Source organism: Belonocnema kinseyi, chromosome 4 (genome assembly GCF_010883055.1).
Source record: "Belonocnema kinseyi isolate 2016_QV_RU_SX_M_011 chromosome 4, B_treatae_v1, whole genome shotgun sequence".
Taxonomy (NCBI): Eukaryota; Metazoa; Arthropoda; class Insecta; order Hymenoptera; family Cynipidae; genus Belonocnema; species Belonocnema kinseyi.
In genome coordinates, this window is record NC_046660.1 from 86,877,362 (window position 1) to 86,897,628 (window position 20,267).

At 26.3% G+C, this 20,267-nt stretch overlaps 3 protein-coding genes across 5 annotated transcripts in view; 1 reads left to right on the plus strand and 2 right to left on the minus strand.

Annotated features, from left to right (window-relative positions):
- The first annotated feature begins 598 nt into the window (after positions 1–598).
- LOC117171824 overlaps positions 599–20,267 on the plus strand; it is a 26,768-nt gene continuing 7,099 nt past the window's right edge. The window contains exons 1-5 of one of the 3 annotated variants that reach the window (XM_033359454.1): positions 599–699; positions 3,216–3,702; positions 8,830–8,925; positions 9,133–9,207; positions 18,845–18,991. In XM_033359454.1, coding sequence (XP_033215345.1) covers positions 3,234–3,702; positions 8,830–8,925; positions 9,133–9,179 — 612 coding nt within the window. In that variant the 5' untranslated portion in view covers positions 599–699; positions 3,216–3,233 and the 3' untranslated portion in view covers positions 9,180–9,207; positions 18,845–18,991. Of the gene's footprint in view, positions 700–3,215; positions 3,703–8,829; positions 8,926–9,132; positions 9,244–18,844; positions 18,992–20,267 lie in introns of those variants that run through there. The other 2 variants (XM_033359453.1, XM_033359452.1) reach the window with 2 other exon arrangements.
- LOC117171822 (UPF0565 protein C2orf69 homolog) lies at positions 9,380–12,657 on the minus strand. Its single transcript, XM_033359451.1, has 5 exons — positions 12,443–12,657; positions 10,482–10,609; positions 10,258–10,405; positions 9,935–10,175; positions 9,380–9,733 (listed from the first exon to the last, which is right to left on the minus strand). The coding sequence occupies exons 1-5, from the start codon at positions 12,572–12,574 to the stop codon at positions 9,540–9,542; spliced, it is 843 nt and encodes a 280-aa protein (XP_033215342.1). The 5' UTR covers positions 12,575–12,657; the 3' UTR covers positions 9,380–9,539.
- Positions 18,719–20,267, minus strand: part of LOC117171821 (TWiK family of potassium channels protein 18) — a 6,445-nt gene continuing 4,896 nt past the window's right edge. The window contains exon 2 of the mRNA XM_033359450.1: positions 18,719–19,694. Within this exon, the coding sequence (XP_033215341.1) occupies positions 19,086–19,694 (609 nt within the window). The 3' untranslated portion in view covers positions 18,719–19,085. The remainder of the gene's footprint in view (positions 19,695–20,267) is intronic.

The following is a 20,267-nucleotide window of genomic DNA, read 5'->3' on the forward strand; positions in this document are numbered from 1 at the left end:
AAGTTGAAGTTTCAACAGAAAAGCTAATTTAAAAATGATAATTTAATTTTTTAACGAAATAGTTGAATTTTCTACCTAAAATAAAAACAAATTTTCATGGAAACAGTGGAGGTTTCTACCAAAAATTATGACTTTTCAACAAAATTGTTGCATTTTCAATGAAATAATTACACGTTTAATCAAACACTTAATTTTCAACTAAAAAGAATCAAATCTTAACGAAAGAGAGTTGTCTTTTCTTATTGGGCTCTTTTAATTGTATTCGTATTTAATTAATTGGATTATGAGAAAAAAGTCCCTGCGATAAATAAATAGAAATATTGATTTCTTGATGATAATTTAAAAATATTAGGTTAGGAAACTGGAAATTTTGCGTCAAAATGAAAAAACTTATTTTCCACTGCACACTTTTCTATTATTATTTATTATTTCTTTTTGATATTAAATACAGAATTAAGTTCTTATATGTATTTTAATAATTGGTAGAGATTTTCAATATTTTAAGATTTCCCGCCTTAATATTAGAAACTTTTGAAACTGCCTAATTCTTATAACACAAAATTCCCTAGAAATTGAAAACAGCTGATCGAACAATATGAATGGCCAGGAATGTATATCGTATATCGGGTGTTCAATTTGCATTTGCATTGTATATAAGTAAAGTATGTGGTGTTGATTTATAGAGTAAAATTAAACGAGGTAAGCATGCCTTAAATAAATTCATAGTTATTAATTAATATAATTGTATGAATTAGCATTTAAATGTTCAGAGGAAGCTGGCGGAAGTTATAGTGCAGGTTCCTAACCTTAAAGTTTGTTTTCGTTCTTCGTTGTTTTTCGCAATTTTCGAAAATGCTCTTTTTGCTCAATATAAATGAAGAATTTTACTTTTTTTTATTTAAAATGTTAAAACCAGAATTCTCTAATGTACATGAACATGTATTGCTCGCTCCTAATTATTCTTACATGAAGTTACCATATTGTCATTTGTAGGTTATATTATTAATTATCAAAAGGCTTCCGCTAAACAAATAAAGCTAAAATAGCTTAAAATCGATTAATAATTCGTAACTGTAGCAAATTTTTAATTCTTGTCTTCAATAATAAAAAACAGTTTGACACAACTGCATTGTTACAAAATTTGATTTCTTTTTACAGAAAGCCTTTCAATAAACTATAATTACGTAAAGACGAGAATTGAACGAAATATTATGGGAGCAATCCTAGTGCTGTCAAAACTATATTTTGGTTTTAATTGAATTTTTTCCATTTTTTTTAGTTTTGAAATTCTCAGAAAACAAAATTGAAAATTCATGTCTGATAAAAAAATGTCATATTTTTTGTGTATATAATGCCACTGTTTGATTCAAAACTATTCTGTTTTGGATGAGGTTTTAACTGATTTTAATTAAAAATGAAATTATTTTTTGGTTGAAGCTTCATCATTTTAGTCAAAAATTCACCCCATTGGTTGAAAACTCAACTCACCTGATTAAAAGTTAATTTGTTTTGTTGCAAATTCGTCCTTTTGGTAAAAAAGTGAATCTTCTTGGTTGAAATCTGATCTCTTTGATTCAGATTTTAATTATTTTGTTGAAAATTCAAAATTGATCCTTTTCGGCTTGAAAATTTAACAATTTTGTTAAAAATGTATTCTTTTTGGTTGAAAATTCAACTGTTTTGTTGAGCATTCCTATTTTCTTGCAAAAAATCATCTATTTGGTTAAAAATTAATTTTTTTTGTAGAAAATTCATATTTTCGGGTTGAAATGTCAACTATTTTGTAGAAAATTCAAAGTTTTTTTTACCTTTCTTGGCTAAAAAATCAACACTTATTGAAAATTCATTTCTTCGCGTGGAAATTTCAACTTTTTTTAGTGAAAAATGTCACTGTTTGGTAAAAAAAATGGTTCTTTTTGGTTACATTTTCAACTGCTTTTAATTGAAAATTTATTTTTTTTAGATGAAAATTCATCTCATTTGGTTGAAAATGTGTTTTTTTGGAAATTTGGCCTTTTGTTTTAAAAAAAATCTTGGTTGAAAACTAATCTTTTTGGTTAAAGATTAAATTATTTTCTTGAAAATTCAACAATTTGGTGGAAATATCAACTATTACATTTTTCATTAAAAGAACTTTGCTTTCTTAGAAATTTTACAAAAAGAAAAATTTGAATCCTATAACATTTTTTATAAATGTGTACAAGTAGATGTCCCAATTTCTTACAGTGATAACATTTTATAGCATTACTGTATATATTTTCAGATACTTTAATCGTTGTTATTTTGATCAGTCCGAAAATTTGAAGCAAAATAAAGTTTGGTCTTTCAATTTAAAATTCTCAATTTATTGGTTTAAAAAATGGAAGCTTGCAGGTTGAAAAGGTTGAAATTTTCCCACTTTCGAACTTTAAAGATTTCTTATGATTTGTAAGGGTTCATACTAATGGTTTAGAATTTTAAAGCATTTTAATTTGGTGTTTCCAAAAACACAACATTTTTAGCCAAACAGAGCTAAGCATTTTCGTTGAAAATTCTTTCACAACTTTAAGCGTTTAAATTTCCAAACGAAAAACATAAAAAATTATACATTTAAAAGGCAGAAGACGCTCAGATTGAACAGTTTATTTCGAGGCTCTCGAAAAACACTTACTACTATGAGTGTAAAACTCATATTTATATTATCCATATTCATATTATCCATAATAAATTTCCATTAAGTTGCATTGAAATTATTCTTTAAAAGTTTTAAATTTTAAATGATTTTTAATTATTAAAGTGTTTATTTGGAAATTTTTTATTGCTGAAGAATTTATCCAAACTGTAGAAATGCGCCTATAATGCTTAAATCTTGAACTGCGATTTTGAGGGTTCTGGATTTATAGTTTTTATTTATACAATTTTGAATGATTTAAATGTAAACAATATAACTTGGCATTTTGTTAACAGGAAATTATTTCAATTTGAACTGTTATATTTTAAAATAGCTTTAAAGGATTTTAATTAAAAATTATAAAATTTTTATAAATTTATATTTGAAGCAAAAAAGCGTGGAACATTTTAATTCTAAATTCAATTTTTTTTCAATCACTGTTATTTTCAGGGACCATGAATTCAATGTTGATAACTTAATTAGTAATTTTTTAAACCGAATTTCTTTATAAAATAAATGATAGAAAAGCCAGCCGCATAATTTACCTCGAAATATTTAATTTCAGATACATCAAAATTATAAAATGTCATGGATTAATCAACTCCTAAGGAAAAGAAAGTTTAAATTCGTGTTGCTTGTCGTGGCAACTATATCAGGTGTTAGTTATCTGCTTTCACAATTTATTTATTTCCTCGTATTAAATCGGGATGGAATCAATAATCTAGTCAGTCGATCCTCGTCAGGCCACAGTAGACCAAATGTCGCTATCAATAAAATTATCTCAAAATGGGACGATTCACAACACTCCAAATTTATTAGAGACCAAGATGGTCATTCCATTTCGCTAAGAGGAACTCATAGTCGAGATATTGCCAAATATCTGCCCAATGCGAGAGGAAAGTTTGTCTGTATTGCCTCAAAATTAGAGATAGATTTTTTGAAAATTAATGACGATTATTGCGATTGTCCGTTGGACGGAAGTGACGAACCTGGAACCAATGCTTGCAATAATGGCACTTTCTACTGTGAAAAATCTTCGAAAAAATTCCCAGGTAAATAAAAAAAAAATGATTTTATAGATAATTCTAGAGGACGAAGCGCTAAAGAAGGAAAATATTTAACATTTATTTTTATATTTAGAAAATAAGTTTTTTTAAGAAATGCAGACTTTACACTCTTTCCCCTATTCTTCCCTTTTTTTAAAAAAGTATTCCTCTTTTTTTCAACTGTTTTAAAAAAACTTCCCCTTTTTCCCGTTTTTTTTTTTTTACTAAAATTCGAACTGAATTAATAGAACCTAATTAGAAAATCATACTATCTTTGGTTGAAAGTTGATTTTTTTTTAATTTAAAAGCCTAATATTATATTTTTGGCTGACAATTCATCTGAAAATTCGATTATTTGGTTTAAAAGTCATATTTTCTGTAGTAGGTAATTTCTTCAAATCCTTACAATCATAAAACAAATTTTAATCTGTGAAACCTCTCATAATCCTTTTGAATCGTTGAGAATACTCTAAAACTTGTCATTCATTTAAAAAATTTAATTTCCTTAAAGTTTCGTTAAATTCGGTACAAATTTTGTAATTCTTGGAAATACTTTATAGTTAATTTTTTTAATTTTTAGTTAATTTTTAGTTAGTTAATTTTTAATTTGTAGTTAATTTTTTAATTTTTACTCATAATTATTTGGAATCATTTGAAATGCCCTGAAACTTTTAAAATCTTGTTTACAGTAAAAAAAAGTTTATATATTAGGTAAAAAATATAAAATATAACGTAAATAGGGGGGGGGGGGTCTAAAATTAAAAAAGTTCTCAAATTAAAAAATAAATTCTTTCGAGAATACAGGTCAAAAATATTTCAACCTTTTATCATATATTTGACGCAGAAATGTTACATCTTCTAAACTTCTTTGCGCAAAAAATGTAATTCGTTTTATTATCAAAATGTTAAATATGAAATATCCGCTTTTAAAATTGATGACCACTCAAAACGAAACATACAAAAAGTATAACAAAATTTTTAAAAACTAAGTGGGAAAATTTTCGCTGTATATGCATTAATTAAAAATAGTATAACAATTACTAAAATATATATTAACATGAATAACAAGTAAAATTTGAAATAAAACCTTCCATTAAAAAATTTCTTTTACCCTTTTTCACCGCGATTGCTGCAAATTTGTAAGAAAACTTTATTTAATCATTTTACATATCGTAGATTTCATATCACATAATATAAATGCAATTTTATATCACTCCGATTTTAACTATTTTTAAATAGTTGTAAGTGTAAACGTTTAATTGCAAGTTTATAAGCTACTTTTATTTTTCAGATAATTTCAAATTAAAAGATTCATAATTAAATGCTTTTATTTAGTTTAAAATCCTATGTGCAAATACTGTCTATCTAAAATATTTCAAGTTAAATATTTGATTGTTGATATGTAAATATCAATTTAACAATGATTTAATTTAAATGATTTAAAATAAAAATAATTTAACTTTTACTTTAAAAAGTGTTTATTTTTTAATCAAGAGCATTGAAAATGATAACACGGGTTTATGTTTTTTAATCAGAAATGTTTTATGTGGAAAATGACAGTGAATTAATTTTTTTACCAGGAATTTTACCAATTTTTGAGAAAAAAATTGTCCAAGTTTTATTTATTTCAACAGTTTTTAAAATAATTAGTTGAATTTTTATCCTTTTCAACTTTCCATGTAAAGTAATGAACGATAAACAACAAATTAAAGCATTCAAAGTGAAACACTTGAATTACAAACTTTTAAAATTGAAGTTTAAAAGTTTTTTAATTCAAAAATTGTGTATTCAAGTGCTCAAAAATGTACACATAACAAATGGAAGGCAGTAACACTTTTCAAATAAACAATGATAATTGAAATGCAAATGAACCGCAACATTGATAAATTTTATAAGTTATAGAGTTCAAAAAATTCAAATTAAGTTCCAAAAATATAAATCCACGTTACCATTTTCAAAAGTCTAAATTAAAGAATCAAGCAATGAACTTCAAACATTTTCAAAATTATATTATTTTAAATAATTTTAAGCTAGGCACGTTAAAAATTGAAAAATAATTTGTTTAACTTAACAGTTCTTAAATTAGAAGTTAACCTAGGCATCCTTTAAAAGCTTTAAAATTTTATTTCTAAATCTTGAGAAATTTAGAAGTGGTTTTAAATTTTTCCAAATTCAAAATAATTTTTGAATTTTTTTTCGGAACTTTTAAATATATTTCAAAATGAATTGAATTTTTTCCAAAACTTTTAGAAAATCCTGCAAATTGAAAAAAAATTATTTGAATTTATAAATAATAATAGAACACTTATTATTTGTAAAAATATTAATTTTAAGAGATATTTAGAAGTTTTAAAAATATTCAAATTAAATTTAGAACTCGAAATAATTTGAAATATTTGCAGCCGGATTTAAAATAAAATGTAGGTTTTTGTAGATTTTAAACAAAACAGTTAGATTTTTTTTTTTAATAATTGTGAAAGACTTCGAATGAATAAAAAATTTTCTTAAGATTCTTAGGAAAATTGAAAATGATTTTTCACTTTGGAAAATTATTTTAACAGAAAGTTTAAGAAGATTTTAAGAGATTAAAAAAATTATCAAAGAAGAACATGGAAGATTTTAAGGATTTTTTTTTTAATGTCAAGACTTTCAAAATTTTCAGAAAATTTTCGATTAATTTTAAAATATATTTAGAAGTTCTGAAAAAATGTTAACACACTTCGTTTAAATTACTTGAAATAATTTCAAGTTCTTAATTAATTTTAAATATTTTCAAAACTTCTATGTATCTCTTAAAATGACTCAAATTTTTTCTACAAATAATAAGTGTAAAATAGAACAATTAAAATTGTAACGCTAAATGTTTAAAAGCTCTTCGAAAATATGAAGATTTAAAGCTTTCTATGTAAAACAATTCAGTTTCAAATTGTTTTCTTTTAAATATTTGGTTTCAATTTACTTGTCTTAAATGATCAGTGAAATATTGCAAAATATTAAATACTTACTTTTTTTTCTACATTAAGAAATTTCAAATTCAATGGGATACAAATTAAATAATTTAGACTCACAATATTTTAAATTTAATCAAAACCTTTAATTATGACTATATTTTTATAGGTTTATTTTTAAGTTGAAAATAGTAAAACGCACGTTTACGTTTTTTAATGGCTAAAAAAATTAATAGAAATAGTATATTAATAAATTTATTCATTAAATTTAATACAGAAAAGAATATGAAGGACGACCTGAAACTCGGAATTAAAAATATATATTATCGATAAATCATGAAAATTTTGATTTAAAAATAAAATTATCGGAATAAATGAGACATAAATTTCAATTCTTATCAAGACTTTCGGATTGAAACAGTTTGTTTATTTATAATTACAGTTGATAAAATTAAACTTTTTTTATCAAACATTTTCAACTTCAAATGCCTTTAAATTTTAAATCTTCAAAACTGCACTTTAATTATTTCAAAAACTGTTAAAATTGAACTTGGGCAGAATTTCTTCTGAAATTTTTTTAACCTTTTAAACTGCATTTTAAATTTCTTTAAATTAAAATATATGCTTAAAAATTAAAAATGTTTGAAATGAAAGATTTTTGAATGAAAAATTCTAAACTAAATGATATAATAATTTATAAAAATCACAATTTAACAATTTATTTACAAAACGGTTGAAATCAAAGTTGGATAACATTTTTATTCTAAAATTTTTGTAAAATTCCCGGTCAAAAAATAAATTCACTGTCATTTCCCGAATTTCCCCAGTCTCATAAAATTCCCGGTCATTTCCCGGTTTTCCAGTTTTTCCGGTCCAGCGGCCACCCTGAAATCGTAAACGCTTGTTTTAAACTCATGAACTATTTTCAAATTTATTAAAAATTTATTTTTCAAAATTAATTAAAAATTTGAAATGAATTCAAATAATTTAAACGAATTGTCTACCTATACTGACAAAATCCGGCTATTGTTACCGAAATTTCGGTGCTTATAGTCTACGGCCTAATGTAAAACAAAATATTTTTTAAGACTTAGAACAAAAAATTTAGAAGCTTTTTAAGAATTATGAAAGGCTTCAAGAGAATAAAAAAAACATATTCTCAAGATTGCTTGGAAAATGAAAATGAGTTTATATTGTAAAATCAATCTTCAGACAATATTTCAAAACATTTAAAAACATTTCCAAATCATCAAAAATTAATCTGAAAGATTTTATGGAAATATTTGTTATTTTGCAGAATGCAAACAAAATTAGGAAGAATTCGAAACATTTTAAAAAATGTTAAAAAGTTCTGAAAAAATTAAAAAAATAATTCAAAAAATTATTTAAAATAAAGTTTTGAAGCATTTGAAGGATTTTTAATGTATTTGAATTGAAAATAATTCAACTTTTAATTTAAAAAGTGATTAGTTTATAACAAAAATGTAATCTTTCCATTTTTAATATGTCTAACTTAAAATTGTTTTAAAGGATTTGCAGCTCAGTTTTTATTACTTAAAATGGAAAACTTTTTAGCATTAAAGTTTTAATTTTTTAATTTCAATGACCAGAAGTTTTTTTGTGTCAGTAAAACGGCTACCCTGTATTTAATTGAAATATTGTTGAATTAAATAATGTTGACAACTTGCATTTTATACGTGTAAATAATTAAGTGTTTTTCAAGTAAAATATGGTTAAGATTCAATTTCAAAAGTTTAAGTTTCAAAAGTTTCAAATTCAAAACTCAGAATCAAAATACGGTCGGAAATTTGATAGAAAACATAAAAAAAATATTTTCCCAAATGACGTGTTTATAAATAACAACCTAGCAAAAAATAGAAATAAAGCACAAAAAAACAGCATAAGAAATTTCTTTAAGTTCGATTTTTGTACTGGGATTAGTAGACAAATTTATTGTCCGCAATATTTTTTCGTTAGTAAATTTCAAACAGTTCCCTGCTTATGATTGTCTGGTAATAAATCCACGACTTTGAACTCGTCACATGCTTTTAGTACTGAATCGTATAATTAAATAATAATTTTACGCAGAAAATAAAAAATTGATAATTTAAAGGTGCACAAAATTTCCGGTTTTTGCGAATCGCGAAATTTACGTTTTCTAATCAAAATTTAATTTCTTTTTCAGATAAAATTTCGTCTTTTAAAGTGAATGATGGAGTCTGTGATTGCTGTGATGGATGCGACGAGTGGGCTGAAATTCCTTTGCTCGATAAATCTGAAAGTATGTTTTTTTTCTTTAATTTATATTTGATGGAAATAAATAAACGAATTTCAAATTCTAAAAAAACTAAACTTTAATCAATTATAAACGTTTCAATTTGCAAAGTAGAAGATTTAAATTATTATCCGCGGAATCAACTTTGATAATAATAATAATAATAATAATAATAATAATAATAATAATAATAATAATATGTTTTGTTTACAGGTGATCAAGCAAAGGGAATAAAAACCACTTGTCCGAATAGGTGCTAAAAATACAGATCTTCTTACGTATGATAAGGTAAATAAGTAATTATTGCTAAATATCCTAAAACTCGACTGATATTTTAAATAGAAAATACTGAATCTTCTGTTCATATTAGACTTCTTTTTTTACAACCAAAGCTCATTTGTACAGTCATGGGTTTTGGAATCTACTATTACTCGAATTTACAATAATGTACATTTAATAGTTAATTCAATATCATTATTATTAATCTTAATTTAATATTTATACAAAAATAACAGTAGTGAGAGAATGCTGAAGGAAAATAATGAAAATGATGAAAAAGGAAAATAATTCCCATTATCATTAGTAAAATTTAATGGTTCTTTTAGAATCAAAATGCTACTCTACACATTTATTTTTTTTAAGACCGTAAAGTGATATTCCAATTTGCGAGGCTGGTCTCCAAAATGTAAATGCCGTTGTATATTAGCCCCTCCTTTTTGCAAAGTTTCGGAAAATGTTTGTTCTTCGATACGAATCCATGGCCGCTGACTGTCGTTAATTTGATAGGGTGTGACATCTACGTGAACGTCGATTCCTAGAATTTTACATCGATTAACTACTATTGTAATTATTGAATTCTCAATTTAATTACAATAAAGATTAAAAGTCTTCTCAACGAAAGTTGCAAATTCTGCGAGAGCAGAAATGAGTGAAAAATCATAAAATTGTAAATATTTTCGAAAAACTGTACTTGTAAAAATATTGTACGATAGAAGATTATATTCCAAGTTTTTACCTAATTTTATAAACGAATCTAGTATTGCTTTATCCGTGATCCAAGTATCCTTTTGGCCTGGATGGCCTCCATCTAGCCACCACATTTCTTTAATTCGAGATATAAATTTGACGATTTCATCGTTTTGCTCTTGAGGATTTTGATAATAGTGAAATTCGTGAAGGAATTGATTTAATACAACCGAGCCTTTACTGAATCCCATCAGCGATAATTCCCCTTCGTTTAAAATTTCTTTTGAAATCTAGATAAATTAAAAATCGTTTAGAGTTGATATTATTTTGACTTGTATTTAAATCATCTTATAAAAAACTATTTGTTTTTACTTGAGTAACGGATTTCGCCAACGATTCAAGAAGCGTTTTTAAATGCAATAAACTGCTGTAATTTGGAGCAAAAGTGGGTGCTCCATATTCACTTCCTTTTACGAAATTATCAAAGCAATTTATAACAGCTTTTGGTAATACCTTTCTCCTAAAAATAAAAAGGCTCTCTTAAATAATTTATCTAAATTTTCAATTTAGATATAAATAGTTTATATGATTTATACCTTGCAGGTCGAATTATGAGGATATGATTTTGGGGAAATTTTTCTGACATTATATGTGCCGTGTTTTCGAAACTCCATTTTCGGAAAGATGTACTGTCTTTATGTTGGGCCATATTTTCTCGAAAATCCTATTTTGATAATTAATTATATTTTGCTTTATTAATACAGAATGAGGGTGTATACTCACCTGGAAAACCAGGAGTTGTCAGAGAAAAAATTTTTTAAGCGTGCTAACTTTTTTTTTTGAAATTGTAATATAAAATTAAATTACAATGTTCAAGGAGTTGTAATTTTTCACTAAAACTTTGAACTTTCTACAAAAAAGACGGATTAAAAAAAATAAATAAATTTTCAAATAAATAGTTAAATTATTAACCAAGAAGATCATTTTTTGCCAAATATGAGAAAATTTTAACAACAAAAAAAGAATAAAAAATGAATTTCTATCAAATTTGATTGACTTGCAACCAAGTAGTTGAATTTTCAGCCAAATAAGATGAATTTTCAAGCAAAAATATAGTAGTTGATATTTTAAACAAAAAAGATGTTTATTTTAAATCAAAAACAGTTGAATTCAGCCAAAAAAGATTACACTTCTACCAAAAGAAGTGTATTTTGAAACCTAAAAGACGAATTTTTAACATAGAAATTGAAGTTGCAACCAAAAAGATAAATTTTCTAGAAAAAAAACGACAATTTTCAAACAAATATTGAATTTTTAGCTAAAAAAGATACAGGTTCATCCAAATAACTTAATTTTTAACCAAAAAATTTCAATTCCAAGCCAAAAACAGGAGTTTTCTACAAAAAAGTTAAAAATTTACAACAAAAAAGGATTAAATTTCTACAAGTGAGATGAATTTTTTAATAAAAATACGAATTTTCAATAAAAGGGTTGAATTTGTAAATAAGAAAGATTTTATAGTCTAGAAAGAAACAATTCAATTAAATTCTTTTATTTTCAATGAAAAAAGACCAATTTTCTACGAAAAATATAATTTTCATGAACAAAGATAATTTGCAACGAAATAATTCAATTTTTAAGTTTTAAAGCTGAATTTTCAATAAAAAGCTATTTTTCAACAAAAATATATTAATTTTGTGTATAAAAGTTGCATTTTTAACAATAAAAAATTACATTCTTAAGAAAACAATTAAATTTGTTAACCTAAAAGACGAATTATTAAGAAAACAGTTAAATTTTCGACTGCGAAGGATTTTACAGTCTAGAAGACAAAAATCCAACTAAATTGTAGAATTTTGAAGAAAAAAATAACAATTTTTCAAAAAAAAGTTAAGTTTCAAGAAAAAGTTAATTTGCAACCAAATAATTCAATTTTTCAGCTGAAAATACAAATTTTCTTCAAAACAGCTTAATTTTCAACCCAAAAATATGATTTTTCAATAAAAAGCTTTTTTTTTGTTGACAAAAATAGTTTAATATTCTACAAAAAAGTTTCATTTTCAACCAAAAAAGATTAAATTTTGACGAAAAAGTTTTTTTCCAACCAAACTGTTGAATTTATAACCAAATAGTTATAATTTCCATCAAACTGTTAACATATCAAGTCAAAAAAAGAGGAAACATCTACAAAAAGACGAGGTTTTAAAGAAAAACGACGAATTTTCATGGTAATAGACGAATTTTCTGCAAAAAGGTTAATTTTCCACCAAATATTTAAATTTCCTGCCAAATTTTCTGGCAAATTGTTAAATTTTCGAGCTAAAAGCATGAATTTGGTACAAAACAGTTGAGTTTTTAATTAGAACATATGAATTTTCATTAAACAAGCTCAATTTTAACCAAATTTTTTACTTTTAAGCTAAAAAATCTACTATACGAATTTTCAAGAAAATAGTTGAATCGTCAACCTAAATACATTAATTTTCTACCAAAACAGGTGAATTTTTTAAAAGTATAGTTTAATTATCCAATTATTAGCATCATTAAAATAACTTACTTGTGTGTCCCCACCGAAAAATACAAGAATACGAGAGGTGGCTGACGACTTTTGCGGGCAACCATAAAGAATGTCATTACGTCTATTTAAAATTCCATTAACGTTTTTAAAAGTTTTCAGTTTCAAAGCCATTTTTTGGGTTTGTTATCACAGTAGTTTAGTGTTAGTTAAAAAGGCGACAATAAAACACGTGTTGGAAGCAATATTTTTCATTCAAACCTTTTCCTACACCCCTTACATTATTTGGTAACTTTTCTCTAGAAAACAGTGTTCAAGTAATTCTAAATGTTCCTATGATCTAGTAAATATTCTCCAATGAATGTAATTTGTTTGTATTACACAATTTTTGGCTTTGATCTTTATTTTATAAACAATTTGTATTTATCATAAGTTAAAAACCTTGTTAAATTTTGAATCTTGATAATATTTTAATTATTCTATTCATAACGCAGTTTGAAGTTAAGATAATTTTCCACTTTTACTTTTCAAATAAAAGTGAATCAATTTTGAATTGCTTTTTTTAATATTTGAAATAAATTATTAACTTTAATTTTCGGATTGTTAAATCTTTCTGTTTAAAAAGTTTAAATAAGTTTACAGATAACTTTAACCTTCCCGATAAAATTTTTGAATTAAATGATTCAAATTTGGAATAAATTTAAATGTTTGAATTGTGAATTTATCCAATTTTCTATTTGGTGGAACGTTATGTATCGAAAACCTTTCAATATTTTGTTTGAAACCCTGACTTGATTTTTATTACTTGAAATTGTTTTTATTCTTTAATTTAATATTTTCAAAAATTCATAATCTACAAATAAGGATTGTCAATTAAAAAGAAGAAAATCCTCCGTGACATCACGCGCAGAATGACCCCCCCCCATATATCACGATTTGTCACGCGAATTGCGAGATATTTGTACTTTTTAATCATTTTGTACAAATTAAATTAAAAGTTTCATATTATCTATTAAATTTACTTATTATTTATAAAAAAGTCTTACTGTTATTTTCTTTATTGGAAATTAGCATTTTAAAATAAAAATACTCATAAAGATTCTCGATTTTTAAGAATTTTAGGTTATGCTTGCATTTTACACCGGAAATGGGTATTGTCAATAAAAATTTATTAGATATTTCAAAGGTAACAAAATTAGATTAGATTTAGATGGATACAAAATTACATTTTAAATAAGATTCATAATTTTTGAAGAATTTGCTTTCGTGTTCAACAACAACAATTTGTATTTTAAAACAAAATTTATTATGTTTCTAACAAAACTTGAAATTTTTAAAACAAACTCCCCGGTAACAAAAGAAGAATAGAGAAAACTGAATATTTTTGGATTTATACGAAAGAGTGAGCATTATTTAATTGTTTTGACCGGAAATTGGTTATTTTACAGAAAAAAGTAATCTCAAAAGCACTTTTTAATGTTATTTTCATCTTTCTCTTCGTCTAAAATTGCCTTTGTTAATAAAAAAATCATTAGCGTTCAAATCATTTTTACAACATTTGTAGAATAATAGGGTATTTCTAACAAATTTCTTATTATGTTAGTGTTTGTTCTTAAAAATTGATATTTTTGAACAAAAATGAAAACGCTTTGATTGTCTATAAATTCTACAAAAATATTATATAGGGTGGTCACGCTGGAACTTAACAAAATATACAGGGTGGACAAGCTGGGGCTTACCAAAAAGTATGAAACCTGTCTTACACGATAATGCTATTCTTATGAGAGTGTATTTGGGGTTGCATACATTTTGATAAGCCCCAGCGTATCCACCCTGTATGTAACCCCGCATACACCCCCATAAGAATAGCATTAGCGTGTAAGACGGGTTACATACTTTTTGGTAAGCCCCAGCGTGTCCACCCTGTATATTAGTGGTGAAGTTAAAATGCTAATTTTTATTAATTATTAAAAATATTGTCATTGCAGTTATTTTACATAATAGATACCATAAAATAGAAAAATATTATATTGACATTAATTTGATATTTTAATTTGAAAATTGCGTGAACCAAAAAAAAAAAAAATGCGCGCAACGCACGCGTTGGGTTTTAAGTAAATTGTGAAAATGTTAACGTTTTAGATTAGACATAAATCAGCTTTAAATGTTTCTGTATTTAACATTAAATTAGATATTTTCACTTCAACAGATTTCGAAAGCTTCTAAATTCTTTAATTTTAAAAAGGTTTGCAATTTTGAAAAGTTTCTTCTAGACATTTTGAGAGATTAAAATTGTTTAATTTTAAGGACTTTCATTGGACAATTCTAACTGCAATAATTTAATGTGAATTATTCTTAGCATTATTTATTTGCACTATTATAGTATTATTCACTATAAATAAATCATGATCACATTTTATAAATGTATAATAAAAAGTCACGTACAATTTATCATACAAATATCTGTAACAAAATATGAATAAATAATAAAATAATGTTAAATAATTTGTTTCTTATTTACATTTTATATTTCAAGATTCTACAAAGTTCTTTTTATAATCAGTAAAATATAAAATAAACTAACTAGAAACTTAATATCGATATTTACACTATGTAAGGCATAAATTAAAGTTCAATGTGATTTCACGTACATATATTTATTTCTGAAATAAATTTTTTTTAAGTTACTTAAATGCCTGTCAGTATGATTAAATGCATTCTTTGGACACCTGTTTTTTTAAACAGTCATAAATATACATTCTTGGCTTAATTTTTATTATTTTTACTAAGCCTAGAACAATTTTTATATTCGGATTTATACAAATATTTTACGATTTAATTAAACCGTATGAAAAAATATGCCCGCCGTGCGGGCCCATTCTCCTTGCGCGCGGCGTTTCGCGCCAAGTTTGAGCGCACAAGGGCGTGCGGGTACATTCTTGCAACTCGTGCTCGTTTTCGTACGTTTGATGCGTACACTACTTTAACTAAATTTTTTCAAATATCGTAAATACTATCAATTAAATCGAAAACTGTGATTTAAACTTCTGAAGAATTACAACCATACATTGAAACTGCACATTCTCATTACGAAACTCCAGCTTCGCGCTCGATAACTTGTGTCCCATTGAAAAACTTCATCAAGATAATTTGTAAATCTTGTTAAAATCTATTAAAAACAACGCTTTAAACTAATGGATCTCTTAAAAAACCAAAATTGCATATTTTTGAAAATGATCCAACTTCTGGAACTTTTGTCTAATTAAGAAATTTCATGATAGAAATTTCGAAAAAATATATTTTATATCTAGCAGAAATTTGGATTGATATTTCTTAACCTATTAAAAAATGTTGTTTTCATTTTTTTGAAAATTTTGAAAATTTTAAAAAGCATGTAACTTTTTCAAGTTTTATTGAATTTAAAAATGTCATTAGGATAATTTGCAAGTCTTTTTGACGCGTACCAGAAAATTTGACAAAAATTTCTAAAATTCATAAAAAAATTTTATTCCAATTTTGAACATTTTCAGAAGAATATAATTTTTAAAATTTTTATCGATGTTGAAAATTTTATTGGGATAATTTGCAATTCTTCTACCCATATATAAGAAAATTTGAAAAAAAATTTGTAATTTGAAAATTTCTTTTTCTTTACATTTTAAAAATGCTCTAAATTTTTTAATTTCGGTTAGAAATATCTGATTAACGAACTTAACTTTCATTTTGGGAACCTTAAGAAGTGTATTAAAGGCTGACTTGATTGGACAAATCCTTCAAAAGTTAGCGTGGCTACAAGATTCAGTTAACCATACATACAGACATACAGACAGACACCAATAAAATTGTATGATTTTCGGATTCTGTGAGTGCCGAAACGTAAAGATCCGTTAAAAACCAGAGATCGAAAGTTTGAAAATTACATTACACTCTCATGAATGAGAATGTAAGAATATTTTGTGATCAATCCGGATATATTTCCAAAGAAAAGTTTCAAAGTATGATCGTGACTTTATCAGCTAGATTTGAGTGAAAGTGATAATATATTCATGAATATCCTGTGATAATTTGCGAAAGCTTTCCAAATGAAAGATGTTAATTAAAATCCTGAAAAATTGTACCGTAAAATGGGACTAAGCGAAACATGTTTTTAAATTTTTCTGAATAAATTATGCGCAATAATTAGCCCCTCAGGATGGGGCTAAGGAGTCCACTTTGAATAAAAAGGCAAAAACCGCTATTTTGGAATACTAAATAGCAAGATAATTTAATTTAAAAGTTTTGGTTGTTTTTTGAAAGTGACTTGAACTATCATTATTAGTGAAAACTAAAAAAAAAGCGTAAGCACACAAAACAAGCAAATAATTCAGGAAATTCTGCCTGTTTCAACTTTGACAATAACATTTTGAAACTTCTCAATAGATTTAAAGAAACGAGACGATCTAATATTTGGTGTATGAATTATCACCATTTCCAACTTTGCCTAGAAATTCGGAACTTTTTATACATATCGTTCTACAACAAAAACAAAACATCTTATCTTGGTTAAAATTTGAGATAATGTTGTTAAGGCAATCCACTTTATGATAGGTGATACATATACCCAACAACTAAAGTTTCAAAAGCATTTTTTAATCGATGTAACCAAAAAATATAAAATAACAACCTTATAGAAATATTAATTTTATAAAAACTTTGCAACGAAACTTATCCATTCAGTCTATCATATAAAATTTGACACTTTATTTCACAGAAAACAAAGAAAAATCTTCAGGTTCAAAATACTCCACTGACTTTATTTTCTAACGGATTGGAAATTTTGTTTTAATTGTCTGGATTCAATTTATAAGCAAACTACCGCTGCCGATTTAAAAATCTCTTTTTGTGTTTGGTAATATATAAACAAATGCAGCGGAAAAATTAGCCACATAAACAGTTTCATTTTTTATCGCTGAACAAATGACTTGAATAAACGCGTTGTTGATTATAATTTTTGATACATTTATATTATATTATGATATATTCATTTACCAAATGACTTATAACTATTATAATCACTAAAACTTGATCCTAATAAGATTATGCGAGAAAAATGAATGCCTTTTCCGAAATGGTTTGCAATCATAAAGTATGAGAATTAAAAATGATAATAATGGTTTATTGTTGATTTATTTATTACAAAATCATTAAATATAGTTATATAAAACTTTCTATGATAAATGATAAAATTTAAAATGCTTAGAATAAACATGCTACCTGAAAATGCTTCTTATAATTATTTGTTTATAAATTTGTTAATAACACTCGTAATTATTTTTTGATGTATTTAATCACTTGAACAATCACTGTTGAATTGAGTCACCGTAATATTGATTGGAAAAATAAAATTTTCAGCTAAGGAAATCTCAAAATATATATATGATTTATAAAATTTGTCATTAACAATTAAAATATTTCATTTTTGTAATCGAAAATCACTTTTTAAGCGATGCTAGTAGATATGGTTTTAGATTGAAATAAAAATATGTCTTTGAGTAAAATAGCCAAATGAAACATTCCTGTTTAAAATTTTTAAAAGCAATAATAATTGTTAGATTTGAAGAGTTCTTAGAGATTATAATTTTTTAAGGTAATAAATCTCAGTAATTCTAGTTTAAAAAAATTGTTCGCGCATAAAGATACATAGTTTGACTATTTGTTTACAACAATTATTTATATATTGTAAGTATATCTGCAATAAATATGATACATTGCAAGTATATTATTTTTTCAGAGAAAAAATCAAATATGCAAGTTTGCCCATTTTTCCACAATTTGCGTTAAATTACAATTTACACAAAAATTATAATTTTAAAATCGGCTTCGACAATTTTCTTAAAAATTTATTGGTGATCATTTCAAAAAAAGACTTCCAAATCCATTTAGAATTGACACCTGTCGACGTAAACTATTTTAAACAGTAAATACAAGATCAATATTACAATGCAGGGTCTCCCGGTAAACCCAGACTTACGGTACTATTAAGAAATTATTTGACCTTCATTATAAGGCTGCATTTACAAATGAAAAATAGTTATTTAATTTTACATATAAATACACCAAACTCTCGCTTTTAGTCACCTCGTTCTTGGCCTTCCTAGAACTGCGGGCTTACGTAGATTTTCAGGGGTGTAGGGCGAGAGCGATTGTGACATTATATATTTAGATATATATTCCAATTGAAAACGAGTCAGGCGGTCCTCACTTTTTACGCCCCCCCGCCCACCCCCGAAATCAGTCAAAGGCCATTTGAAGGTAAGCCCGACACTTGACTGAAAGCGACAGTTTGGTGTAGTATCATTTTTAAACACTTAGATAATATTTACAAGAACTGGCAAAACAGTATTTACAATAAACTTGCAAAATCGTATTATACATAGTCCGATGTTTTAATTTAATCATTCACAGGTGAACAATTTCGGGTTATTGAGGACGATAATACTTAATACTTGAATCTCCGTATTAAGAAAAATTACACCCGGGAAAAAACCTGGGAATCGTCAGGAAATATTTTTTTCTTCAGGATTTGATTATAGAGACACTCTGGAGAAAAATCCAGGCTGATTCTTTGAGTCACCAAAAAGTGCTCCAACAGAATTTTCCATAAAGAAAGAATTTGAGGAATGTCATCGACTATACTGAAAATTTTTCAATCAGGACTTCCTCGACAACAAGTGAGCACTCGCCGTCTAAAATCATCCAAAGCCTGAGTCATGTCTTCTTTAAGTTCATGGGCTTTGACCTTAACATCTTCCCTCATGAGATTATAGCACATGGCAATCAGCCCCATTCCTAAAAGCAAATAGACAAAATTGATGACGAGTTTCGTTTGTCTTCCATCGCTGGATTCGATAATATTGGCTCCTGGTACAAAGTCGCCGATTCCAATCTTGCAGAGAGAAGTGACACAGAAATATGCACTATCAAGGTAGTCCCATTTTTCCCACTCGGCAAACATGATAGCTCCAACTAGAATATAGCCAAAAATCACCCAGAGACAGGCGGTTGAGGGTACGATGATTCTTTGGCCAGGTTTTCGGCGACCACTGCATTGATGCATCCATCGGTACAACCACCTGAAGGATTGGGCGAGGACTTTTCCCATGCTTAGAAAATAGAGAATATAAAGTGGAATTCCAACAACTGCATACATCACGGTGGCTCCTTTGCCCCAATTTGTTCTTGGGACCATGTTCCCATAACCGATCATTGTCATGATTGAGAGGGAGAACATCAGAGCTGCTGGGAAAGTCCAGACCTAGAAAAAAGTTCATTTTCTATTCAATACAGGGCAGTTACAGGCCCTTGTGAAAAAAAGTATTGGTAAGTATTGGATCCAGTACTTTGTCCGCGAAAAAAGTATTAGATTCAATGCTTACCAATACTTTTTTTTCATACAAATTAATTTATTATTAATTTTAATAAAATTTATTCTATTTTTGTTAAGGATTCAACTACAGTGAACCCTACAGAAAGTGCTCCGGGAGATAGTTCTTCCGAGAATTGTCCCATGATATAGGTCCCTCATCAGCCCAAAAACCGGCACTAACTCCGGTGTCCACTATATTTTGCTAAAAATTCGTATTTTTTAGTTTAATTAAAAAACTTTGGTTAAAAAATAATCTCTTTTTTGGTTGAAATATCAACAATTATACACGGTGTGCTTGAAGGCTGCAAAAGTTTGACTAAAATGGATATAAAATCTGCTAAAGCAGAAAGTTTCTATATCGTTTAGACATTAAAAATCAGTTGAATTTAAAATCCTAGCTGCTCCCTTTCGCAAGTTATGCGCATTCTTAGGTTTTCACAACCAATCATTGTGTTCTACGCA

Bases quoted from the DNA above. Each gene is read 5' to 3' on its own strand.
- LOC117171822 (XM_033359451.1), bottom strand. From the start codon at position 12,574: ATGGCTTTGAAACTGAAAACTTTTAAAAACGTTAATGGAATTTTAAAT. The intron at 10,406-10,481 runs GTATAAATCATA...TTTTATTTTTAG, and splicing joins CTCATAATTCGACCTGCAAG to GAGAAAGGTATTACCAAAAG. The intron at 10,176-10,257 runs GTAAAAACAAAT...TAATTTATCTAG, and splicing joins TGGCGAAATCCGTTACTCAA to ATTTCAAAAGAAATTTTAAA.